General features: G+C 48.2%; 7 protein-coding genes across 7 annotated transcripts; 3 read left to right on the plus strand and 4 right to left on the minus strand.

Moving 5' to 3' along the window:
- Positions 1 to 1,284: 1,284 nt before the first annotated feature.
- Positions 1,285 to 2,389, plus strand: K441DRAFT_641453 (uncharacterized protein). The gene is made up of 2 exons (XM_067646652.1): positions 1,285 to 1,475; positions 1,527 to 2,389. Exon 2 carries the CDS (start codon positions 1,759 to 1,761, stop codon positions 2,146 to 2,148), a length of 390 nt encoding a protein of 129 aa, XP_067501113.1. The 5' UTR covers positions 1,285 to 1,475; positions 1,527 to 1,758; the 3' UTR covers positions 2,149 to 2,389.
- A 3,711-nt stretch (positions 2,390 to 6,100) lies between these two features.
- On the plus strand, positions 6,101 to 7,343 carry K441DRAFT_728974 (uncharacterized protein; the record flags this gene model as incomplete). Its single annotated transcript, XM_067654184.1, has 4 exons — positions 6,101 to 6,126; positions 6,174 to 6,333; positions 6,386 to 6,879; positions 6,991 to 7,343. The coding sequence occupies 4 exons, from the start codon at positions 6,101 to 6,103 to the stop codon at positions 7,259 to 7,261; spliced, it is 951 nt and encodes a 316-aa protein (XP_067501114.1). The 3' UTR covers positions 7,262 to 7,343.
- Positions 7,344 to 9,010: 1,667 nt separating this feature from the next.
- K441DRAFT_616117 (SPX domain-containing protein) lies at positions 9,011 to 12,738 on the minus strand. Its single transcript, XM_067645734.1, has 5 exons — positions 12,279 to 12,738; positions 11,010 to 12,216; positions 10,616 to 10,960; positions 9,788 to 10,565; positions 9,011 to 9,650 (listed from the first exon to the last, which is right to left on the minus strand). Exons 1-5 carry the CDS (start codon positions 12,359 to 12,361, stop codon positions 9,505 to 9,507), a joined length of 2,559 nt encoding a protein of 852 aa, XP_067501115.1. The 5' UTR covers positions 12,362 to 12,738; the 3' UTR covers positions 9,011 to 9,504.
- A 2,466-nt stretch (positions 12,739 to 15,204) lies between these two features.
- K441DRAFT_688854 (triacylglycerol lipase-like protein) lies at positions 15,205 to 16,911 on the plus strand (the record flags this gene model as incomplete). The annotated part of the gene is made up of 3 exons (XM_067652237.1): positions 15,205 to 15,429; positions 15,500 to 15,862; positions 15,949 to 16,911. 3 exons carry the CDS (start codon positions 15,205 to 15,207, stop codon positions 16,909 to 16,911), a joined length of 1,551 nt encoding a protein of 516 aa, XP_067501116.1.
- A 1,240-nt stretch (positions 16,912 to 18,151) lies between these two features.
- On the minus strand, positions 18,152 to 18,843 carry K441DRAFT_664584 (DUF1674-domain-containing protein). The gene has a single exon (XM_067649372.1). It carries the CDS (start codon positions 18,773 to 18,775, stop codon positions 18,290 to 18,292), a length of 486 nt encoding a protein of 161 aa, XP_067501117.1. The 5' UTR covers positions 18,776 to 18,843; the 3' UTR covers positions 18,152 to 18,289.
- A 106-nt stretch (positions 18,844 to 18,949) lies between these two features.
- K441DRAFT_664585 (TIP49-domain-containing protein) lies at positions 18,950 to 20,998 on the minus strand. The gene is made up of 4 exons (XM_067649373.1): positions 20,809 to 20,998; positions 20,443 to 20,662; positions 19,743 to 20,290; positions 18,950 to 19,653 (listed from the first exon to the last, which is right to left on the minus strand). The coding sequence occupies exons 1-4, from the start codon at positions 20,956 to 20,958 to the stop codon at positions 19,186 to 19,188; spliced, it is 1,386 nt and encodes a 461-aa protein (XP_067501118.1). The 5' UTR covers positions 20,959 to 20,998; the 3' UTR covers positions 18,950 to 19,185.
- An 887-nt stretch (positions 20,999 to 21,885) lies between these two features.
- Positions 21,886 to 24,951, minus strand: K441DRAFT_205271 (Bromodomain-containing protein). Its single transcript, XM_067640508.1, has 3 exons — positions 24,633 to 24,951; positions 22,306 to 24,538; positions 21,886 to 22,256 (listed from the first exon to the last, which is right to left on the minus strand). Exons 1-3 carry the CDS (start codon positions 24,734 to 24,736, stop codon positions 21,918 to 21,920), a joined length of 2,676 nt encoding a protein of 891 aa, XP_067501119.1. The 5' UTR covers positions 24,737 to 24,951; the 3' UTR covers positions 21,886 to 21,917.
- Positions 24,952 to 25,822: the final 871 nt, after the last annotated feature.

Here is a 25,822-nt window from a genome sequence, read left to right on the forward strand (position 1 = left end):
AAAGTTATCTAATTGGTTAGATTCTCTTACTAAGACTTTTAGCGGCAAAGCCTAAGGGTAGGCTTTTTTAGAGGGGGGGGGTAATGTTACGGCACTGGTAGAACTTAGCAGAACTACGCACCGGCAAGTTGCCATAGATTGCCGCATATTGCGGTCACGTGACGCGAAGATCGTATATAGCTTCGAGCGGCGCTCCCCTTCTTCTCCTTTCCTTTCTTTAGCTTTAGATTCTCGTTTATAGACAATCCAATCATACAGGCTTGCGCGACCCTTTTGCCGTACTTATATCTCGATTGACTGAGTCGCTAACAGTACTAAACTAAAAAGGGAAAAGCTTAAGCAATATTTAATAGACCAATATCTTCCTAACTTAGATATTTTGCTCTATAGCTTATTTTAAAGGAAGTTCTTTATACTTAATCTAAACTTCTTAAACCGGTTCCTTAAGTTAGGCTACTAGCATACTATAGAATTTATTTAGTTTTATTAAGGACTACTTAAAGCGTAATCTTACAGAGAAGACTAATAGAGTTAGTGCAATATCTAAGTTAGAGGCCCGTATTGTACGCGCTTTAAAATGCTAAAGTAAATATAGTATCTTTAAGCAGTACTTTTACAGAAATCTCTTATAGTAGAAGTCTAATAATAAGATAGAGCGGATTAAGTACCCTACCTAAAATATATTATTATAGTTATAGATAGCATATAATAGAGGCATTTAGTTTATAGACATCTCTTTTAGTATAGTTAATTGGATTAATAACCTCTAGTTTAATAAGGGGCGTAAACTTATACTAATTACTAACGTAGGGGAGTTTTAGGATTGTATAATGGAATTAGATAGGAAATATTATATTATCTTAGATTTTAGTAAAACGAAAAGAGGATGGATATAGTATAATATTAAGGAGGACGAGGATCTTTTTAAGGAACGATATATTATCGCTAGGAAGAAGTCTAGCAAAGATAAGGATAAGATAGAGGATAGAGATAGATTGGGTGTTAAGGAGTACTATATATTAGTTATTAGGCCGGCCGGTGTAGATAGCGAGCACTTTCTCAGTCTGTCATTATCACGAGGGTATAGTAGCGGCTCATAAAGTATGGCCAGTGCGCGTCGACCGTCCCTCCTGCTAGCTCCCGTAAGCCGTACTGTATATAACAACGAATATAAACAAGAATATGCGGAAACGCTTACAGCAAGTTGCAGAATAGCTACACAGTCGTCACCCTTGACCGCCGGCTGCACGTGAACATGACGCCAAGATTTTCGCATCCTAAATCTTTCCCACCTAATAAACCCCGCGAATCGACAATCTGTCCCGCACACTCTCAACATCCTCGCTTGAACATTCACTCAATAAAGGGACAACTTAAGACCCCCGTATCAACAATACATGAATAAGTATCACAATACCTCTAGCTCCGTCTTTTAAAGATATACCTCAACGGAAGCCGTCCGCAGAGGCTCCTAAGTAAGTTACTTTAAGTTATATATAAAACACCTGCACTAATCCGAGAACAAGGCTTGGGGTTAATATAATAACACTTTCTGTCGGAGCAGAGAATCCTGCGAATTTTTGCATCCATCAAGACGTTCTCTGCGCATCCGCACAATTCTTTGCGAATGCCACTAAGCGAGAATGGAAAGAAGCTCAGGACCGCGTTATTCCATTACCAGAAGACGATCCGCACGTTGTCTTAACGTATATTCATTGGCTGTATACTGGAGTGTTCTTTACAGAAGAGGACGTTGAGATGGAGGTTGAGTGGGAGCGTCTCACATCTGCGTACATATTTGGGGATAAAATTCAGGACGGCGACTACAAAGACGCTGCGATCGACGCGCTAATACAAAAGGTACTCAATGAGAAATCCTATCCTATCCACAAGACTCGCAAAATTTACGAGAACACTGTTGGTGGCGACTCAGCAAGGCGTCTATGGGTAGACTGGTTTGTTTATGTCAACGATGCAGAATGGATGGATGAGGCCAAAAGGAACTACTACACCGAAGATTTCCTCTTTGATCTCTCCCAGGCACTTATGAAGTCCATTCGTGTTAAGGTAGCTCCCTATAAAGATAACACATGTGTTTACCACATTCATGGACAAAAACCCTGTTACAAGAACCGGAGGTTCCCTTGAAGGGATCAGCTCATGCTATGTTTCCTGAGTCTACGTGTGTAAGGTTTGTTACATGTGAGGGGATTGTGGTTTGAAGGCGGACACTGCGCTTGCGCGCGCAAGCGGAAGGTGGCAGCACAAAGTCACCTGTGGAGATTAATGCATGGGTCAACGTCTTAGCCACCCAAACGAGACAGCCACCCGAGACAGTGCACGGGCCTCATACCAAAATCAAAATCAAAACATCAAAATACTCCTTTACTACACCACCACTATGTCCTCTACTACCCCCCAATTGCTGTCGCTTGATCAAGGAGATCGAATGCAAATTGTTCTTCAATTATTGGAAGCCAATCCTAATCAATCTGGCCGTTTTCTTGCCCAAATATACGGTCTGTCGCCTTCTTCTGTTTACCATCGTCGCAACGGTCGCCAATTAAGCAAGGAGTATCACCAAAAGCTTTAAAAGCTCTTGGTTATTAAGGAGGACTCCCTAGTTAAATAGATTAATATAATGGGAGCCTGGGGTTGGCCACCTTGAATTTAATACCTTAAATCTATAGCTAAAAGCATCCTTACTGTAAAGAAGGGTCCTCTAGAGCTTACTCAACACTAGTATAAAAACTTCCTTACCTAACACCTAGAGCTTAAGGTTTAATTTGCCTAAGGCCTTAGTTAAGAGCGAAAGGATACTAGGGATCCGGAGATTATTAAAGAGTGGTTTAATCTCTATAAAGCTACTATTACTAAGTACGTAATCCCCCTAGGCGATTAATATAATATAGATAAAAAAGGAATTGTAATAGGGTTAGACAATAAGGTTAAGGTGCTTATTCCTTAATTAGAGGCTTAAGCCTTTCTTATAGAGCTGGGCAATCGCGATTGGGTGTCTATTAACACGACGTCGCCCATATCCACGCCAACGTCCTTATCTGACACCTCACTGTCGCTCGAATTGCTCTGCTCGTCGTCCTCTACCTCTACCTGCGTATTGACCTCTTCATCTACCTTTTTGTAGCCGCTTTTAAAGCCTTTGAGTGAGCCGTTGCTGCCTCAAATGTAATAGTAGATGCCTCTGCCGTCAATTGCGCAGCGATCGCAAGCGCTTTGGCTGACGCAGCTTGATCCCTGCTTAAGCTTAAATAGGCAAGTGGTACAGTAAGACCCCCAACCGTCAAAGCCCATAGGCTACGTTACCGCCAACCAGCAAAATTGCGTTTACACCCGCCCACAAACATAGATCTCCACAATTTTCTAGTGTTCATAAGAACCATCTACGACTTTTAATCATGCTGCTTGAGGTCATCCGCTTCTTGCGCTGGATTTGGCCACTGCTGCTCTAGGTCTAGTCTTTACCGCACTGCATATGTATTTATGCAATGGTGCGTAGAGTTATGCCTTAGACTTCTTACGGCTAGCATTATACCGGTGCTATCGATGGCGTTCTTACCTGATGTAGCGGGTGAGGGAGATGGGGGGTGAATCCAATTCGGAAAAATTTCTACGCGGAAGCCGATGTCGTCTTAGAATATTTTGATCAGAAGTCAGTCTGCACAAATGGTGACCATCGTAGTCCTTGATCTTCGTAGTCCTCTTATTCGATATCAACCTTCCAAGACGCGTCTAAAAATCTCTATAGCTAGGGTAGGCTCGTACATTAACTGGTCCAAACACTTAAAGTTGAATGTGGCGTTAGGGACTCAATTATCTATAACACTCTTCAATATCTAAATACATTCGCTCAGACTACGGGATTACGGATCTGGGGACAATCAGGACTTCATCCGGAAATGTCATTTTCGTCCTAGTGTTTCCCTTAACCCCCGAGGAAAAGAATCAAATGGATATTTTCTCCAGCGCCTCTTCAATGTCCTTAGTCTCCTTCGCCCGCTGGCTCAATTTCTTCTCTCGACGAGAGATCGTAAGCGGCCTACTTTTTGCCCTTGCGGAAGTCTGGTGATTTCGAGTTCCGCCACTCCCACCATTCTCACCATTCTCAGCGTCCCCGACATTCCCAGAATCGATCTCCATAGCATCAGCCGCCCTCCGAACAGACACCTTCCCTCTCCTCCTCCGCGCCGGAATCTTCCCCCCGACTATCCCTCCCCACAGCCGCCCCAACCGCCCACCATACTCCCTCGTCTCGCCATCTCATCCCCCCATGACAACTCCTTGCTAACCGAACCCAGCTCCCCATCCCTTAGCTTCGCCGCCTCCCGCTCCGCCCGCCGCCGCCGCATTGCCTGCGCATTCCGCTCGCGCTCCCGCCGCACGCGCTCTAGCACGCGGATGCGCGCGACATCGAGGTACGCGCGCACCAGGATGACCGTCCCGTCGTCGGTGACGTTAGGCGGGGGCGTGCTGGCGCGTAGGTGGGAGAGCAGCGCGGCTTCTTGCGCGGAGTTGGCGGCAGAGGGGATCAGGAGTTCGGTCCGGTCTTGGGGGGTTCGTCGGGTTTTGGGTACAGTGAGATGGAGAGGCTGGCGCAGGGGCGGCATGCGAAGGCGGGGATGGGGCGGGGCTGCTGCTGGTGCTGGTGTTGGTGCTGGTGCTGGTGGTGCGTCGGCGCGCCCACACAGTTACTCGCGCACGGCGACGCTGTCTCCGTGTACCCGGTGCAGCCGCAGCGCAGCTGGGGCGCTATAGAGCAGTTGCGGTAGCAGGGCCGGGTCTCGAGTGCTGGCTGGGCGGATGTGCTGGAGGGTGTGGCGCGAGGTCACGTTGGGGAAGGTTAGGGTCCCCTGGATGGCGAGGACGGCGGCGCGGGAGATTGACGAGGCGATCATTGCTGGGAGGTGTGGATGAGGTGGCGCTTGAAGGGGGTTTTTGATGCAGGAGAGCTAGAAGGGTTATGGGAAAAGGAAGTGGTGCCTTCGATTACCGTGAGTTCGCAGAAACGGTGAATGGTAAGATTTACTAATACAAGGCCTGCTATACGTGATCCGGAGCATGAATTTGTATTCCTTTTATCAAAGCCTATTCAGAGAATAGGTCTTCTCAGAATTAACTATTTGCATTTGCAGATGTATAGTAATTAGTCTGAAAAACAAGGGGCGGCCAGTCTCTTGGCGACGGGCTAATGCATGGGCCAACTCTGTATATTCCGCGCCATGCCTATTCAGTGATCTAATACACTCTACATTCACCACATTTTATGTAGATAGACTATGGTCCTTCGTAGACTTTCACTCGATGGCCTACCTTTGAAGTCCATCCTTGCAGCATTAAATAGGTTGTGTTGACCTTGGCTCGTCAGAGGGGATCACGTGGCGGTCTCTTCTTCGCTGCAATCAATTGCAACAAACTTCTACGCTTTTTCTTGTACGTGATCTCTGAAAATCAAAGTGCCAACATATCACTCCTAGTGGCTCCAGCGGGCCAGGAAGTGGCCAGCAATGATGAAGCGAGGCTGCCCGAGACCTTACGGTGGCCACCCCAGTCTTGGGATCATCATTGGCTCGCGCTCATGGCCACTTTTCAGCCTTTTCTGTGAGGCCACCCTCCCTCCTGTACTTAAAGCAAGTCCATCCACAGGTTTTCCAAGCAATCCAACACTCTCACTTCTTCCCCCAGCCCATCACGGCTTGCATTAAAACTTCGCCCGCGGCATCAAACTTTCCCCTCTCCACTGTCGCCACCGGCGGCATGGGGAGGACCTCCCACAGCTGACTGTTCATCTAAGTGTAATCCTCAGCCTTACCTCATATTTTGATCGGCTTCCTTTTATATGATCTATATTTATTTGCTTCATCTAAATTTGTATTGTTAAGGTTTTTCGCAATTTTTTAGTTCTTTTAAAGCCAAAGCGCCATAATTAGAGCTTATCTTTGTCACTTGTCTTCGCATTGCGGGGACCTCTGTCTCCGCCCTTGAAGCAAAATTTCCGTTTCTCCAACAAATTCCTGCGCGCCGTATATTTTCTTTCTTACGTATTCAAAGGAGTCACCACATTTCAACAACCTTTTTACCGATAATGAGGATACACCAACGTTTCCTTTCGTGCGACCTGTAGAAGAGCAAGAGACGGAGCAATTTAACGTTGGTAGTACTGAAGATCAATCTGACCTTCCGAATTTTAAGCCATGGACGGACAGCTGGGGTTCTGGAGATGCTCTGCACGAAAATGCCGACTTTTTTGAGATATTCTTAGGTGGTCCTTCCCCTCCAGAAACGGCCGTTCATGCAGGCCAGTTACCTATAGATCCCGTAAGTCGAGCTTTCGTCGCTATCCGGATGAGACAATACTCATCGTGCTCAGAATCTCGCTATCCAAGACTCATACGAGTTGGATCCTATCAGCATTACTCCGGTCTCTGAAAACGCACCAGGGCCGTCCATATCTTCCTTGCAGCCTATCCAATTAGTCTCACCAAGCCACTCTGATTTCACGTTTTGGGACTCCGATGCAACCCAAACATTAAGTTATTCCGGCGGACCCACCAGTAATACTTCCACAGTCCATTTAATTAATCCAACGCCGCTAATAACTCCGACTTTCTCTCTACAAACCGTTGAAAGTCTTGGGGTGCAAGATAGTGCTAGCTCTTGCAGCTACCGGCGTCATAGCCCGTTCGCCGGTGACATTCAAGGAGCATTGAAGACTAGCTCTATTCTCCAGGACCCGGAAGTGACTGGTTCAACAGCTGCCGAAGAGGGCCCTTTTCTTTCTAGTCCAATTCGTTTAGAACGGCCCAGTACCAGACATACTTGCCAGTATTGCAGTTCTTCCTTCGAAAACCGTTCGTTGCTTCAGTATGTCTAAAATTCTTTGGCCGTCTGCAAAGTTGAAAAACTGCGCATCTGTTCACCCGCTCGGTGCTCTTTCCCTTGTGAGTTATTAAGAAATTTGCTAACCGCTCCCAGCCGCCATCTCAAGAAGCACAACCGACCACATAAATGCACACATCCGGACTGTTCGAAGGGGTTCATCTCACCGAAGGACCTCCGCCGCCACGAACTCACTCACACCGATGTTTCGACTTTCTTCTGCACGGCCACGGGATGCAAGTACGTGAGAAAGGGCTTCATACGGAAAGATGCTTTAGCAAGACACGTGCGAAATATGCATGGAGATGCTTCAAAAGATGCTTCGCCAAATTCTTCAAGCGTCTCTAGCCGCCGTACGGAGAGTTGATCTTGAGTTTAGGTTGTGATGTTATGAACGGAGGAACTGTTTATCGCTCATACCGGTTGCACTGACGGTTAGGACTCCCCGATTTTCACTTTGATGTATTAGCGGAATTCTCAATTGTTCGTTAATTTGGGGGCCCAATTCCAAACGGCACACGTGCAATTATGAGAACTGCGGAACAGCTTTCAATTCGATGAAGGACCACTGTCGCCATAAGAAGATACATGGTGACGAACGAAGCTTCCTGTGCAATGCTGAGGGGTGCAAGTATAGTTCCATCCGGAAAGATGTGTTGAAAAGACACATGGACGTGTATGGGGAGAAGAATGAACGTAGAGATGTTGGAACGTAGGGCAAGAAGGCGAAATTGTCATTGAGGCAGGGCGAAATCTAACTTAATTGTACCGGAGATTTTTGGACTACGAATTCGGATATTGGCCTTTCGAACTTGGTTTTCATCATTTGAGAAGTTGTTTTACTGTAACGGCCTTAGGACTTCATGAACATGTTTTCCTAATTTCGTCAAGATATGTCAGACGCCAAATGTGGCTTAGTCCCCCCCCTACCTATGACTCATCCATCATGTAAAACGTGTTTGACCACTCCCCGGGCCACACCAGTCCTCGGGCCACTCCAAAAACCACCAAAAATCGAGAAAATCGCATTTTGATATCTTAACAACGGCTTTATAATAAATTCTAAAATTCTATAACTAACCTTTTATGCCTATTCTAAGACTCTACTCTGACTTTAGAAGTAATTCATTCAGTAGTTCTAGAGGAATAGCAATTTAGCTCAAAATTGGGGGCCAAAACTCAATATCTTGATAACGGCTAGGCTTATTATTCTAGAACTTTAACAGGAGTCTTAGAATAGGCATAAAAGGCTAGCTATGAAATTTTAGAATTTATTATAAAGCCGTTGTCAAGATATCAAAATGCGATTTTCTCGATTTTTGGTGGTTTTTGGAGTGGCCCGAGGACTGGTGTGGCCCGGGGAGTGGTCAAACACGTTATATAGCCTCATTTTCTTCATAGATCAATCTTCACACGAGTTCTCACAAGATAGTTGAAATTCGATCTGTTGTGTCTGGTCTCTTCTACCTCTTTTCCCCCTCCTTCGCGTCTTGTCAGCCAGAATTTGAGGTTATATATTGTCCCCATTGGCGTTGCCAATGGGGCCGGTCTTTTTGGGCCAATTGGGCAGTTTGACACGCCTAAACCCCCATAAACTGCCTTTACCTTATATCTTTGCCCTAACACCACCCCCAACCTGACTTTAAACCGCTCCAATTGCTCAGTAACTAGCAGGTACTCCAAGGTGCACCCAGCCTGGTTACGGCGGTCAAGCGTTCCCTTGTAGCAAAAACAGCCCTGGTGTTTCTCAATCTCCGCACGCTTAATCAATTTGGAAAGTTTTAAATCGCGCTTGATATCGACCTCTGGTTCTGGTGCTGGCACTGAAAGGACAACAGCAGCAAAAGCAGCAAAGAGGGTGGCAACCTATGGTGAAAGGATTTGATGGGCTCTGTTTGGAGCGCAAGATACCTGGAGGGAGTCAGTGAAATTCTGTGGAGGAGATTTGAGTCTGGGTTGAAATCTAAGGCTGGGATACCGTTATCCGTATAGGTCGATATTCCTTTGGACTGTGTTGATAAAGAGTTTCCTTTGTTTTTGTTTGAAGCCTACTTATACATTCGCTGTCCTCCGCCCTCATTTCTGACTTTTATATCTTTTACTCACGTTTTTGCAAACGGGCCGCTGTACCGTCTTCGAAGCATCATGTAGTCCGGACGAGTGTCGAAAGTAGCACTATTACGCATCCGCTTATGCATACTATTAATCTACTCTGAATTTACCGAATCCTGCGGGAATTCTGCGGAAACTCTAACGAGTCTTATAACAACTTCCCGGACTGACAAAGCCTTCACTGTACGAGCCTCGTGAGGAGATATTAAGCTCTAGGCACGGTTTCAGCATCGCTGGCGTCATTTAGCCAGTAAAAGATATGGGCACATATGCACGATCAACATCGGTCCTTGATGGTATACAGCACAACTTAATCAAACCGCCTCATTTTCTTCTCTCCGATAAATCCGACAAACCTCTAACTGAAAGAGTTACCAAGGCACAAGATAAAAATACCCCTTCATTTTCCAAATCGAGAACCTTTTCTTAGCTTTCATCGTTTAACCGTTCTAAAAATCCGCTCCGCGCTGGAACTGGGGAATTGACGAGAGGGGAAGCTTAGAGCCCAACTACAAGCATCAATCCGTACCCAACCGTAATAATGATGAAGAAAGTGATGATGGAGGCGGGGACACCGCGTGTAATGAAGTGCTTGACATGCAGGTAGCGTTGGCCGGTTTGCGAATCTTCCATCATGATAGCAGCTAAAGGGGAAATATCAGTAAACTATCATTTCCTTGATATTACGTCTCGTGTTCGGGGAGGTCGATAACGTATTGGGAAAGGATAAGCAAATGGGGTTTCACGTTGGTAGTGGGGAAAAAGAGAAGAAAACACTTACTCATATTTGGAAACCCACTTGTCGGCAAGCCCATCGCCGCTGAACACATCAATACGCTCCCCATAACTAGCAAATTTGGATGTGGCTCGCTCATTCCTTGGCCTACCTTCTGCACAAGCGGCAGCACGATCAATGCTGCAACAGTGTGGCTAATGAACGTAGCGACGACTAATATTAGTGTCGCGAACACAACTAGCACACTATACAGACTTAATCCCCCAACTTTATCAGTGATGGTGTGGGCAATAGTGTGAAGAAGGCCAGAGCTGTTGACTGCTTTCCCAAGCGCGAGGCCACCAGCAGCAAGGATAATGATGGTCCAAAGGAAGTTGTTGAAATCCTCCTTAGTAAGGATACCAGTACCAAAGAATAGGACTATGGGAATGATGGCTACGACACCCATATCTCCGAGGATTGGTTCGAGTTGGTGCGTTACACACCACAGTGCGATCGTTATGATGGTGACGATGCTGATGAACCACTGTATGCCCGAGAAACTGTCCCTCATAGGTCGAATTGGTACAATTGTTGTGTTACGACCAGGTTTAAAAGTTGCAAGTAAGAGAATCCAGATAAGAAGAATGGATATAATACAGACAGGGAGGGCAATGAAGAACCACCTACCCCAGTCTAGTGGGGGTGACATGTTTTGGAGGGCAATGAGATTTTGGGGTGAGGCAATGGGGGAGGCAGCACCACCTATGTTCGAGGACAACGCGATGCCAAGAAGGAGTGCTTTGGTCATCGCAGAATCAGAGGGGAGGTTGCGGAGGATGGGCTGGAGTTCATTAGTTATATGGTATGAATTCAATCCGACGGTAGGCTTACTTGGATGATTGAATAGCAGAGAACAGGCGCCGCAACATTGCTAATCCACATACTCGCAAACATAGCTACAAACATACTCGTTACGAGCACCGTTCTGGGTTTGGTCCCAGCTTTACTCAACACAAACGTAGCCATCATCTTAGCAATGTTGTACTTGGAAAGCGCGGCAGCGATTGTGAAGCCGCCAAGAAGTAGCATAATTACGGGAGTCCACATCGCAGCAAAAACATATGAAGCCGCAGCTTTAGAGTTAAGTCGAGTGTGTGGCCCCTCATCCTCGCAAACGACTCTTAGAACTACCGCCAGAAAAGGGACTAGTAATGAAGTCACAAAGAGAGGGATGGCCTGGCAATTGTGTGAGCAGAGATGGCGTGTATGGCTTATGATTACATACCTCAGTAGCCCACAGTAAACTAACAAAGATGACTAGGGCCAAGCAGTTTTGTTGCTCGGGCTTCTTCATGCTCGGGATAAACAATAGCAATAAGAAGATAGCGAATATGACAATCAGGGTATAGAAAGTTGAGCTGAGGAGCCATTGTGGGCATCGATATCTCCCAATTGGCGTATTAATCTCTTTCATATCGGCCTCGACTTCGTCGCCCTGAAGTCTAAGTTTTCGGGGGTCTGTCTCTTGACCAAGCATGGTCTGTCTGATGCCCATATTGGCAGCTTGAGATTTTCGCTCAATCCCGATCATCTCTCTCCACACAGTATTACGTTCCCAAACCACATGCTCTCTTAGGTGAAGCCTCAACTCCCGTTTCGCCTCTGCAACATCTCCCTTTGTGCAAATTTTGGAATATGCAGTTTCAATCCTGGATAGATTTTCGGATAGGTGGTCCATGGTGGACTTTTGAAAGGCATATGCCGTATCTACGTTCTGCTCGAGATATGCTCTTTTCAAATTGCGGTCTAAAATTTTGTCGTACTTCTTCAAGACCTTTGTGAAACCGGTCTTATTGAGTTGGATGAAGGAGCGTAACTCGCATATTGAAACATAGAGGCTAATCGTTCTCTTCTTCAGTGAGACACCCGAGTCGTACAATGCGGAAAAGGACATATCGTTGTAGTCGTCGAATGCAAGACTCGTCCTCCGTCGTGACGAGGCGAAGTCTGTAGAAGCCCGCAAATCATCCTCAGTATGCGAATCCCATATCTTTTTGCCGTCCCTGCTTTTGGGCTTCCGTAGCCTTGAAGTCTCATCGTCATCATCATCGTCACTATCACCATCTTCGTCTTCATAGGATCGGCTCATTGTGCTTGTCCGTCGGGGTTGTCTGAATCCAATAGTCCTGAAAATGCTGCTCGAACGTGGTCTCTTGCTTCCCCGAGTACCTGGCGGCTGTTCACTCTGCTCCGCCTCTAATGCCTCCTGGTCCTCTTCGTAGGACTCTTCATCTCTTAACAACCTGTCAACATCTCCATATATCTCCAACTCCTTCAGCTGGTAGAACGAGCATATTTTCTCCAGTTCGTGGTCTAAGGCGTTCGAGAATATCTTGTCAGGGTCATCGACAGAGCCGTTGAGGAGGGGAGATGATTCTCCATCGAGATTTTGGGCACTGGCTTGATGTAACTTCTTCTCGAGGGTGTAGATTCTACGTGAAGACACCACGGTCAGCGGAGCCGAGATGTCTGTGGTTATTGAAGATATACTAACAATTTTTTGAGATTACTGTATGCTATATAGTGGCTGCTCCAGTCTGGCACAGAGTTGAACTGCAAGCTGTGCGAAAACTTCATCTCGTCAGCCGCGAGAAGCTGCTTAAGCTTCTCCCGCCTCTTGCGCTCACGCTTGGTTTCAACACTGCGCGCCTTGCTTGGTTCACCGGTTGGTTCACGAAGTTCCTTTAGTTCAAAAGATTCTCCTACAGAACTCTTCTTACCCTTGCTACCTTCCAGGGCTGCCAATCTTACGCTCGTTGGAGGGCACGCGACGATTTCGGGAAGAAGAGCGGGGCTTCTTTGGCGGCGGCGGGAAGTCGAAGCTCACAAAACGAACGGCATGAGCTGGAAGGATTTGGAGCGGCGGGTCCTGTGCAATGAGTCTAGTGATTGTGTTGTCAAGTGAGCGTCACTCTCGAGTTCTGTATGGACATTAGCATGCACATGGCGGATCGATTGGTCAGGTTCACCCTCGCCAGAAACAAGCCACCTGCCCATTTAGCCTCACCCACAGCTGGGGCTGTGCGCCAAGAATATTGATGCTTGATCTATCGCTCTCTAGGAAGTGAAAGCAAATGTTATATGAGAAGACTCCTACCTGAAGCTTTAGTACGCTCAATATCTTATTATTATTTTCAAATGCTCGTACGGATCCTTAGCAATGCGCAATTCGTATGACTTCCACTTTGGCTGCCCTTCAAACGGTTGTGTGGCAATGGTTATTAACATGTTTACTCAGTGCTGTACGTTGGAAGAATTACATTATGCGCGCATTTTTTGCAAAGCCTATTCAAGAAGTTGTGGAATGTTTAATCTCTTCCTAGTTCCCGCCCGCTTTCATACTATTGACTATGCTTTTAATGAATAATTTGCATAGCACTGGAGAAGGACAAGGTTCCTTCGTTGCCTGGAATTGTTCTTCCGCACTACCTCTATCATGCTATACGTCTCTTAATTGCTTAGCAGGATGAAAGGGAGTGCAGTATCCACCTCCATATCTACTCGCTCGAAACGTCACATTCGTGTTATCTTCTATTTCCCGATAGGCGCCGGTATGCATCTCGTGCTCAGGCGCTTTTTCCTACTCCACAAAGGCAATCCTAGTCCGTAGATATGTTTATCTTTCTGTTCTGACGTTTAGTGCAATACCGCATGGGCGTGAAACAGGGCTGAAGAGAAAAGGTCATGTCTTTGTGACGTAATCATTTATGGATGCATGCAATTTACTCTTACGGTTGGGTATTATGCCTAGCCTCGAGAAACTTATTCAGATATTGATGCCTATTGAATCTCCAAACCTAACAGGGATGGGTAGTAAGGATTGGTTTTCCCTTATCTCTAAGACCATTTTCATTAAAGCCACTCGGGCGAGTACGGAGATGTGGTGAGCATACGATCCTACGCACTGTATCATAATATCTCCTATGAGGATATCACAGCCTGTTGCTAGACGCCACTTATTTAACGTAGCAAGAGAAACAAGGAGGATATCGAAACGTATTACGCGTCTTCCGAAATGCAGGCTGGTGAAGCTTTTCATACTCAAACAAAAAATTGCGATCGGCTCTCCACGAGGAAGCTTATTCAGTGGTCCTGTGTCATCGATAGGGCGGGGAGGAAAAGTATATATATCTTCTTTCCACTTCCTGTTAAAGGCGCGTGTCGATCATAGTCGATCAGGCACGGGCAAGTCTTAACACGTCTTGGCTTTGGCCAGCCAGAGGCGCCAGAAGGGCGTTTTGGCGTGATCCGCAACGCTATTCCAATAACGGGAGAGTATTTAGGCGTTATGCCTTTTTTCCCGGCTGCCGCAGCATGTGCTCTATTTCTGGACTACCTAAAGCTCTTTAGCAAAGCCATGAAAGGAGGCTGTGGGATGCGAAAATTTGAGTGCTGGGGATATTGATTGGACCAGAAGTGCAGCTAGCTGCGCATAACCCCTGATAGATGGCAGCAATAGGGAGGCATTGTTTCGGTTATTCAGCCGAAGCGGATTAGCTAGGCAAGGGGACAGCGTGATCGGCAAACTGTTGGTGGCCAAAGCATGATATAAAAATATGTACGAATAAGGGGTCTGACGGCCTGAGACAAGCGGCCACCAAAGTGCTAAGAAAATGCTACTCACCAACATGGGAAGTACAAGCGACTAATCGCCTAGAACTTGCTCTTGGAAGTGCTTGGCCACAGATTTGTGAATACTCTTTTTCAACCTCATCAGTCCGGATGAGACCATTAAGACGACGATTGGCGGGCGTATGCTGTGTTGCTGCATTCCTCTGGCCACCTGCTGTCGGCCCTATGTTGTGTTGAGATTTGAGACAGTGATTTCCGATCGACAACCCAATTGCAGCGGGCCAATCCCGGCGACGGCAATTGTCATCCTGCCCGTTTCCTTACCCGCGTTCGTAGCAAAGCCTGAGCTGAGCTGTAGATCCCTGGCAGTAATCCTTCCTCTAACGGGTCTCGGGCTGTGCATAAGCCTGGCAGACAGCTCACTGTCCTCTTTGCTCCTTCAACTATCACGGCACACATCAGTGCAGAGCGCCCAGGAGGAGCCATTACAAAGAGTTGCGGATGCCAGTACGTACGCTTCGATGATCTTCTGCTTCTTTGACACCTAATGGTTTACAGCGAATTGAGGCATCGTGAAAATATAAACCCTTCAGCTTTCTTTCAAACATGCAGTATAGAGCTTCTGTGCTGCCTTTCTTTTTTCTGCACTTCCGATCCTCTTTCATTCTTTCATACGTCAATCAAGGAAGGGGCGTTTAATTCAAGCAAAACCACTAGCGACATCCACCCTCACCTCCATAACAGAACCTTGAAGATTATTATACTGCCAGACTTATCACTCAAACCCCTCCCGAGTTCATCCACAAATGTTTCCTAAAAGTCTATACTTTCATTCGAGCCTATCAAGCATGTTCTTAGTCTTCCTCCTCTTAGCTTTCTGCGTCCGGGATATAGCAGCTGTCGACACTCTCGTTGATCTTGGCTATGCTAAATATAAAGGGACAGCTCTGCCAAATGGTGTCACTCAGTGGCTCGGGATGCGCTATGCTAGCCCAGTGTCTCGAGTAGACGGTATGCGTTTCGCTGCCCCACAAGNCCCCCCCGCCAATAGCAGTATCCAGGAGGCCAATAGCGTGAGTATCTATTCTTTTCTAGTGCTATCAACCACTGAAAGCCTTGAGTCATAGCTAATGTAAATACCAGTATGGCCCACTCTGCATTGGAACAACTTTCGATCTAAAAGTAGAATTCGGCGATCCCGAATCCGAAGACTGTTTATTCGCTAATGTTTACGCCTCATCCAATGCAATAAGCACCAATCCAGTCCCAGTGTTTGTCTTTATCCAGGGAGGCGGATTTAACGGCGATTCGAATGCGAATTATAACGGTAGCAGCCTCATCAAGGCTGGTGAAATGGATATGGTTGTCGTGGACTTTAACTACAGGGTCGGGCCGTACGGTTTCCTTGCGAGCAGTGAAATTGCTGGAAACAAGAGCTTCAGCCTTAACAACGGTTTGAAAGATCAGCAGCAATTGTTGAGATGGGTTAACACTCACATAAAGCAGGTACATTCACTTTCATTTGGGGCACAACCTACTCCAAGCCCCTCTTCTTTTGTACTAAGTCTAGTTATACTAACTACGCTCATCAGTTTGGCGGGGATCCGAATCAGGTTGTCCTTGGTGGCGCCAGCGCTGGAGCAGGGTCCGTCGTACTTCAGACAACAGCCTATGGCGGAGTTGACAATAAGCTCTTCCATGGCATAGCTGCCGAGTCACAGGCTTTCCCCGTGCTTCGTACTGTGAAAGAGAGCGAATTCATGTATGACGCATTACTCAAAGCAGCAGGTTGCAAAAATATCCAATGTCTTCAGGAAATGGATGCGGTCGGATTTCAAGCCGCCGTACGAGGTCTCAATATCTCATTCCCCGGAGCAGCAGACCCACCACTCTATTTCTGGGGTCCCACACTCGACGATGACTTCATCAAGGGCTATACGTATGATGAACTCGCTGATGGCCATTTCGTTAAGGTTCCTGCCATCTTTGGCGATGACACAAATGAAGGCATAACTTTTACTCCAAAAACTATTGACTCCCAGAAACTCTCAGACCAATTCATCAAAGACCAATTCCCCACTGCAACCACGTCCGACCTCAACCAGCTCCGCGCCGTGTTCCCCGGCCCCTCCAATACCCAGAACGACCCAGCATGGAGAACCCAGGCTGCGCAAGTTTACGGCCACCTGCGCTACATCTGCCCTGGCATGAATATCTCTAGCGTCTTTTATAACGCCAGCGGGGGCCAAACATGGAATTATCGTTGGAATGTCGGTGGTGCTACTCATGTAGGCGAGCTAACTTCCGTATTCTACGACGGCGACACCGACGCCGGGAAATTCATCCACAAGTACTGGGCCAGCTTCATCAGGAGCCTCGATCCGAACAAGTATAAGATCTCGGACGCTCCCACGTGGGAGAGTTGGGGCGGGTCAAACGGATATAAGCGGATAGTGTTCAATGACAACAACGTCGTGAACATGGAAGATGTGTCTAGCCAAGAGAAGCAGGCTTGTGATGCGGTGAACCAGCTGGGAGTTGCACTTGGACAGTAAGTTTATTTTCTTTATTTAACCCCTATTCGAACCGGCGTTTGGAGAACAGGCATTCTTCGGCATCAATTGCGGATATACCCTGGGTCGTTGGAGTCCGGCGAATCATTTCGATATTTCTATTCTACTTTCTTTTCTATATCCTTCCTTGTCTATGTTTCTGTCTTTCCTTATTCATGAGTCGAAATTTCCACCTGCAGAATCTCTCGTATACATGTTCCTGTTATGCGGACGTAATTCTTCTACTGCACTGGTCACTTCCTTTCCGGCAAAATCTTACTGGCCAATCTTCCATCTGGACTCAAGGAGCGCCCTTACTGACACCGTCCGCTTATAGAAGCGCCGCACCGCGATTGTCGCGCCTACCGTCAATATATATGTTGTCTATACAAGTCATTGCCATTTTAGCGCTGGTATATAGATGAATAGATAATTCTCTCACACATTACTGTCATGACACATGCAATGACTTATCACCATTTTACCTCAACTGACTGTAATATTTTATTCCATTGTTTGCTTCAAAGTGCTGGTGGTTTATATAGAGCACATCCCTAAAAAAGCGATGCATGCCTGTCCTCTCCTCGGGCGAGCAAAAAAGGTGACTCTGCGTGGCTGGGTGCACCGGCAGTGCTTTAGTATGTTATTTAGAAAATTGGCCAAGGCATTATATCCTTCGATAATGCTTTCCATCTCATGTGGTGGGTGACTTCGTATGCCATTAGGATGGGTTGACACTAGTGAAATGGCCTCTTTAATAAGCCTGTACGTGCTCTTCCAGGCTATTTGAGAGAAGGTGAAAGGTAAGGCGTCTATATATGATATACTAGGTCTTTGTGTTTTATGTTCCCGGGTGTATATATAAAGCGTAAAGAATACCGAGAAGCTGCTTACTCCATCCTGCTCCTCTATTCTTGCTAATGGGAAAGCATACTTGAGGGGAAACGACAATCCTTTTATAGACGAGTTGGGGAAGGCTGGTGTGCAGACTTTGTGTTTACCCAACATCTTAACGTTGGGCTAGGAGGACTTGTACAATGAGCTCCTCTGTTGATTAATAATGACCCTGCCTAGTTCCTGGTTTCGCGTTTAAGGTGCTAAGCAGATCTCAACCCCGTTGAGACTGGCAGACTCAATGATTGAGGGTAATAAATTGCATCCTGGGCAAGTTCGAAGACTGCCCATTGCTAAATTTCTCGTAGGTGTTAATACATACTAATACACATATCTAAAAACTCCAAAGCACCCAATTTTCCAACTCCAATCCCAATGCACTAACACCTCACGAATCCCCCCCATACACGCTTCAACTCGTCAAATATATACAACCCCCCAAACTCCGCGCAACCCGCACCGCCCCAAATTCCCTTCCACCTCTCTCCTAGAAATCCGTCACCCGCCCATTATAGCTCCAATCCCCCCGATGCCCCCACCTCAGCGGCTCATTCTTCGGCCCACCGACCTCTCCCGTCTTCGGATTGACGTTGCCCTCAAACTCCGGCGGCGCGCCGCGCCTCAGATTCGGATGCAGCTCCTCGCCCTCTCCCGCCGCCTCGACTCTAATCGTCTCTTCGGACCCGGAATCCGAAGCAGGCGACTGGTTGATCCGCGCCTTCGGCTCGGACGCGGTGGTGGGTGCCGAGGGGGTGGGGTTGGAGGGGGTGGAGGAGGCTTTGGGTGTGCTGAAGGCGCCTGTGCTCGCTTTCTGCAGCTGCTCGAATATCTCTTGCTCTTCTTTTGGGAGGCGAGGGGGCGAGGGGGCAGTTTTGAAGGGAGAGGCGGCACCGTGGCGGGGGGTGGTGCTGAGGGTGCGGCGGGAAAGAGTGCGAGCGGAGAGGAGGCGGGGGAGGGAGACGGACGGACGCATTGCTGATTTTGAGAGATGGAAGGGGGGTGGGCTCGTGAGTGGGTTTGGTGTGTGAATGTGGTGGATTGAGGTTGAGGGAAGAGATATGGCGTTTGCGGGTGGAGGGAGATTTCGAGATCGGACCGCGGTTCAAAGAGCCAATCGGGAAGTGGAGCTGAGAGCATCAAAATAATTCCATCCAAGCATGATTCTAGTATTCTGAATAAGAATTCTCACTGTCCAACTTAGAATATACACCTCTACGTCGAGCCGTTTACTAAACTTTTCTGAACTCTCTATTCTAAGAGATCCTGCAATCAAGTAATACTCTATAGCCTTCACGAGAACACCTGAGATCCGCGATTATATCCTACACTCTCATACCAGGATATCTATCGTACATCCTAATCATAGTTATTCTTCCTAAGTTCCTATGCGATATACCCCTCGTTAGTACCAAGCACCTGCGCACTCCTTTTCGCATCCAAAAATAGTCCTTCACACTCCGTAATCTCCTCGACTCCCACCTCACCACCCTCCTTGCCACCAACCCTCGCTAACACACTTGCCGGAGCCATTAGTTGCAGTGCATACCGCAGACTGACCTTCTCTCCTAGCTCTCCCAATTTGCCAAGTGCCGCGTCTGAGATGGCAAGGCCTTCGGTGCGCGCCCTCGTGCGGATGATAGAGCGGATTTCTAGAGGTGCGTAGGGGTGCGTTGGGATAATGAGAAGACGAGCAAGGAGGTCCGGAGGTAAGCCGTGGGCAGATGGTGGAAGAGAGGAACTGCCGCGGATATGCGTGAGGCCACGATTGGAGGCGAGAATGACGAGGGGGGAGAGGGGGGATTCTAAAGCGCGGTTGAGGTACGTAAATGATTCGAGGTCGAGCATGTGGACCTGATGATTAGTTAGTAAATCGATTTTCTGAATGGAAGGATGGAAGAATTCGAAGTGAAGATAGAGGTGGTTGAACGAATGTGGCATACCTCATCGATAAACAAAACACCAGGTACTAGATCGGCTACGCCCTGGTCGATGTACTTATTAACCACCTTATTAATCTCCTGCCTTAACTTCTCTGTAATCTCCGTCTTCTTCGGCTTCATCAGCTGGCCCATCATGCTCATGATATCCTGCCCTCCCTGTGGTCTCGCGTTGGCCATATCCAGATCATGCAGTGTCACATCCTGCACAATCTCCTTCTTCTTGTGCACATCTCCCTTAGGTATTGGTACATACTCTTCCGCCTCAAGATCGAATTCGGTAGCATAAGCATCTGAGCGACCAACTCGCTTGACGGCACCCGTGTTAGCTTCAATGTAGATGACGTCCCCAAGGCGCACGCGTTCTTTTTGTATAGCTTCATAAATTGAGGGGTCAAGTCGCAGCTTTTTGGTGCCTTTGGCGGATTTGAGGGTGATCAGGAGGTGTGAGATTGTGCGACCGTAACCCCCGAGGGGATTTTCAGCTTCCTCAGGCGTAAGCTCGGTCACTTCGCCTTCGTAGACTTCTTTGGTTTCGCGGACGCGGAGCCCTACATTAGCTTTCGTTAGCATTTATCCACCATTACTCATAGTCTCGTGAAGCGTAGAGAGCTTCCGCCGTAGCCGTTCACTACTTCCAGAAACATGATAGGTCTAGGATACCAACGTGGGAATAAAGCACGAAGCTGTAAGAGTGCCGTACCTATTGCTCTCCTGAAGTTCTCCATAAGTGCCTCCGTCTTCTTCACCTCCGCCGAATATATCTCACTTCCCACGATGGGGCAGAAGGGCACTTTAGTCCCCAGCTCCTGCGACACCGCGAGCGCCAGCGCCGTCTTGCCCGTGCCAGGTCCACCTGCAAGCAAGACCGCCCGTCCAGACATCTTCTTTGCGCGAACAAGGTCAACCACAACACCGCATGCCTACATATCCAGTCGATGAATTAGCAAGATGAAATTTGATGATGACTATTCGGCAGCCCGCAAAAGCTATCAGAGCGAGCTCCAACAGCGCAGCAGCTAGCTCTGCTTCTGCCATAAGCTCTTGCGCTCCTGGGAAAGTATCGTACCTCTCTTGCAGCCACCTGCCCTATGAAACCCCCACTGCTCTGATCCGCGCGTCCATCGGGCCGTAAGCCCAATCCTTTGATGTGCGAGTGTGCTGCTGTCCTGTTTTCGCGCGTGTTGCCCTTGACTTCGCTGATTTGGACCGGCGCCATGATGGCGGATGTCGCGTTTGCGATGAGGTGGATCGAGGCGGTATTCAAATGGGCGAAAATTTGGGTTTGTACGCGGAAAGTTTAGGTAGTGGAGGGTCACAGCGTGAATAAGGTAGATGGCGTTTGGTTGTATAGGCTGAGAGCTAGCCGGGTGTTTTGGTCGTTGAAGTTCAAGAAATTCGCGAATCGAAAAGTGGTCACTACAGGGATGGAGCATCACGACTGGAAGATATGCAGGTTTTGAGAACCCAACGCAACTATGAGGAAATTAATAGGCTTATAATAGAGAACACGGTTCTTCTCTTGAAATCACCGTTCACGCTCACACATAAGCACCTCAAGCCATTTTATGTCGTCTTCAACTCTGCTTTTCGAATTATTGCTCCGAGCTGCTCAGCTCATAAGCGCATACACTCGCAGGCATAATCGTCAGTCTAGTGTACAGTGAAGCTGCCTACTGCCTCCATTCAGTAGCCAACTTTATTCCAATTCCCATTGCTAGTCACCGCTCATTGCGACCAGCAGATTTCTCCGAATAATATTCCAAGAGAACACTCGTCAACGTCATAACCGTTGCAGGATAAAAAAAGGGTCAATCGCCTAATCTATGGACAAGAAATGAAAAGAGGGAAGTAGGGAGGGTGAAGTGGGAGATATGGTACAGCGAAGCGGGTTGAAGACATCCTGTGGGATCGCAGAGGGGACGTAATCAAATTTAAGGCCTTTCGTGCTTTAGCCAATGTTATCTAGGCCGAAAATAATGCGCAAAAGGTGGATGTCGAATACGGTGGCATGTTGTTGCTACTTGAAATATAAATTGCTGAAGGGCATGCAAGCTGCTCGAGGTGGAGGTGTGTTGATTTGGGCTACAGCCACGAAGATAGCAAAAAGTTGATAAAAGACAAGTCTATTCCTCCTCGCTTTCGGAGCCACTATCCTCGTCATCGTCACTTGACTCATCATGGGGAATGGCTAGCGTTTGTTAGCATCATGATAGTGAGATAGGTAGCAAGGAGCTTACCAGGTGGAGACTGATCGGAACCAGAGGCATTGGCCTGGAAATTCCTGAGTTGCTCCTGGATTTGCTTGATGCTGTCTTCTTGCTCCTTCTTGCCCATAGGCTTATTCTTCTTTGGCTTTGAAGCGGCAGTAGCCTTAGCAACATGTCTCTGCGACTCGAATTCGTCATCTGCAGCACCCTTTGGTCCTTTCACGGCCCTGATGAACTTGAGAAGTTCACGCAAACAATCGTCGCCAATTTCTTCCATATCGATCTCCATTTCATCGTCATTGACATTCTGATATTGTGTTAGAGTAAATATCAAGAGGCAGAGGCGATGCACTTACTGCAAGATGAGGGCAGCCATTCCTGATGATCTGAACTGCCTTCCTCATGTCCGAATCTCCCAGAGTACTAATAGCATCTGAAATCTCTTGTTTCTGCGAAAAGGTCAAGGGAGCGGCGGGCTTTGTTCGTGCTTTTGCCTTTGGTGCTGCTTTAGGTGGTGGGAGGGTACTGTTCTTCCTTGATTTCACAGGTTTCGCGTTCTTGGCGCCCTTCTTGGCGCTTGCTTTTGGAGAGGCTCTCTTACCGGCCTTTTGCTGAAGCAGCGCTTGAGCTGCACTATTCAGTTGGGCAATTTGCTGCTGGATGGCCATTAACTTCGCGGCTTCATCGTCGACCTCTTCCTCTTCCTCTTCCTCATCTTCAGAGTCGGCTGTTGCTGGCGACTGAGGTTCCGAAACTGGGGTGTGCTCTTCAATCCAAGCTTGCTTCTGGGCCCAAAGAGAATCGAACACTTGTTGGAACATTTTTCCCATCTTATGTACGTCATCTGTCTCGGGGTTAAACTTGTAGCAGTTATTGAACATCAGTATCACATCGTTATAGAAGTCCTTTGCAGTCTGGTAATTGCCATCCTTTAAGTTCTTTTCTACAGTGCCAAGGTCCATAGGCTTCTTGATAATCTTAAGGTATTGAGGGATGTTGAGAGCCACGGGATCCACGGGCTTTAGGAAAGGATAAGAGAATTTGGCATGTTTCGACTTCGTCATTTCCGCGACCACGCTCTCGCAAAATTTCAGCTCTAGCTGGTACTTCTTCTTCTTCGGCTTCACGCTGTTGTATGGAAGATCCTTCGGCGGAGGCCTGTGTATCTCTCGCTTGGGTCGGTCGTTGGCGTTTGAAGAATCCCGTCGAATAAGGGGCATGCCATCCGAATTTAAAGGCCATGTATTCTGAGGAGATGTGGCCGTCGCCGTCACAGTTGGCGATTTTGTAGGGACAACACTAGTCCTAGACTCACGCCGCGGCTTGGCAACAGTTGCTACTGTGGGCCTTTTCATCTTCTTCTGTTGCGGAGGCACTTCGATGTCCGTTTTAGGCATCTTCACCAATCCTTTGATAAAGTAGGCGCGCATGTTTAGGCCAGCCTGGGTGATTGGGTGTTCCTGGCCGTTAAACTTGACAGTGTTTTCTATGATTTGATTCATATCCTTCATAAAATCCGCCATGGAAGCATATTTGTCATCCTTCAGTTTCTGCTCCATAGTGCCGAGATCCATTGGTTCCTTGATGAAATCACGATACTGGGGGATACCAAGAGCGTCGGGATCGACTGGGTCTCTAAAAGCAAAGGCTACCTTGATCTTCTTCGTATTTCGTATGCGCTCAAGTAGGAATTTGTTCTGCGCCTTTGTCATCGGAGAATTAGAGTACTGCTCAGCCAGCTGGGCGTAAATTTGGTCTCCAAAAACGGTATTGCCATTGCTGACAGTAGCATCCTTCTGAGCCGGTACCTCGGGAATTTTAAATCCTGCTCCATCCTCTTCTTCAGTCTTTGTGCGCTTCGCAGATGGAGCATCTTCCTCCTCCTCGTCCTCACGCGTTCGCACTTTTCCAGATGAAGGCGCCTCAGCCATATCCTGATCGGTCGCTGTTGGTGACTGGGTGAACGGAATTTGGGATGGGGACTCGATCGAAGGATGAGTTTGCAGTGGGAGCGATGCGGGCCTATCCGCAGTGGGCTCCGTGGCGTCGTTTCCCGTACGGTCAGGGAGTTCTGTTCCGGGAGTCGCCCTGTTATCCTCAGACGTATCCATAAAGCTTGCCCCCGAGGCGGGCGCACTTGGGAGGTCCTGGGACACATCCATGACATCTGAGTTCTCCCGCGAAGGTACAATCTTGGCATGAGGAGCCGCAGTCTCCATGTTTCCTAAACTTGGCTCGACTTGTTCCTCCGTTGCTCCGCCTGGTATTGAATCCTTGTCCTGCCTTAGATCCGATACTGGAGCTTCGACTGCTGGAAGGGTGGAAGTAGGCGCGGTGATGTCGGAGCCGTCGAAGAGAGAATTCGAGTCGTTTTGGTGGTCAGGAAGAAATTGCACAATGGGCGCGATGCCACTGGAGACGTCCGTTATAGGAGCTGTTGCCGCATCGAAGGGTGGCATTGTGCCGTCTGGTAGGTGATTGCCGTTGAGGGTAGGTTGAGGATCTGACTCAGGGTAGATGGACTGAGTTGAGTTTTCAATGAAGTGGGAGTCAGGTTCGTCAAAGAGGGCGTCATATTTATTCGCGACTCTGCAAATGAATTCATTCAATAAATACATGCGCTTTGTGACAGAAAAAGAAAAATGCACAATGAAATGAGGTGAATGGAGAGAGCTAGACTCACCCGTTGATGTCTGAATCCAAAGCCATCGTATCTGAGGATGGAACGGGTTGCGCCTTGCCCTCGTAAGGCGCTTTATCGAAGGCAGATGATGTCATCACTGCCATAGGGCCAGATAGCTATAGGTTGCGCGCAGTCAGTCTCCCCAGAAGGAGGATGTTTGTTTGTGTACGCTCAGCCTGACGCAGAATGTTTTGATCGACGGCGCAAGGCACGCGACAGGCAGCCGTCAAAGACGTCAGGCAGCGCAAACGGCTAGAGAACTTTCAAGAGAGTACGCGCCAGTTAGCGTCAAGGCAGCCGCACAGTGTTTTTTGAAAGTGGTTATGGGTTTGGTCAGAGCGGGGTGGGGGGTGGGGGTGGCTTGCGACCGAGACTTTTTTCGAAAGTGCGGAAGTAAGAAGTTAAGAGAGCAACAGCCCGAAGATTTATGCTCGGCGGCTGAAACACGAGGCGAGCCGGGGGGGAGGAGCACGTGACAGCGGGCTGATTAGGGTGGGAGCTGGGGTGGGTGGCCACACAGAGCGTGTAAAGACTTTACCAGGGTGAGTCAGAGCCTGGGAGCGGCGGCTGGGATTGGGCGAGTGAAGGGGCAGACGCGTCTGTTGGCGAGGCTGAGTCGCGAAAATTCAAATAGTCTTGGGTCGGGGTGTCGGGATGTCGGGGTGGTCGGGATGTGCCCAGAGAGCGGGTGAGACCAAATAAATAATGATGATGACGAGTCAAAGGCCCACAAGTAAAAATAACCTGGCGAAGGTGCTGTCTCAGGGCGAAAGTCGCAAAGCCCTTTTTAGGCGTCAAGAGCGCGGACCGGGGGTGGAGCGGAGGGTTGGTAATGGCGAGTAAGGTGGGCAGCGAGCGCGTGATTGGAGGCGAATCGTGCAGCAAAAGCTTCAAAAGGGCCAGAGAAAGGAGTCCATGGATCCGAGGGGGTGATGCGACTTTAAGAATCCAGCTCCTCCGCCAGGCCTTGGCTGTGCCGGCCAATCACACCGCACGCTGGCCCCCTTTAACGCAAACGGCTTAGCGCGCGCGCATTGTTTCGCTACCACCAGGTCCATGCATCGACGAAAAATCTACCTCACAAATCTTTTCGCCGCCTTGGGCACCATCAGCGACCACCAGGCAGCCGGAGTCTCTTCTGCGACTGCGACTCCCTCCACCACCCACCGCTCCGCGTCTGCGTGCTCTTC

The sequence above is a fragment of the Cenococcum geophilum genome (genome assembly GCF_001692895.1).
Source record: "Cenococcum geophilum 1.58 unplaced genomic scaffold K441scaffold_38, whole genome shotgun sequence".
NCBI classification, from domain to species: Eukaryota; Fungi; Ascomycota; class Dothideomycetes; order Gloniales; family Gloniaceae; genus Cenococcum; species Cenococcum geophilum.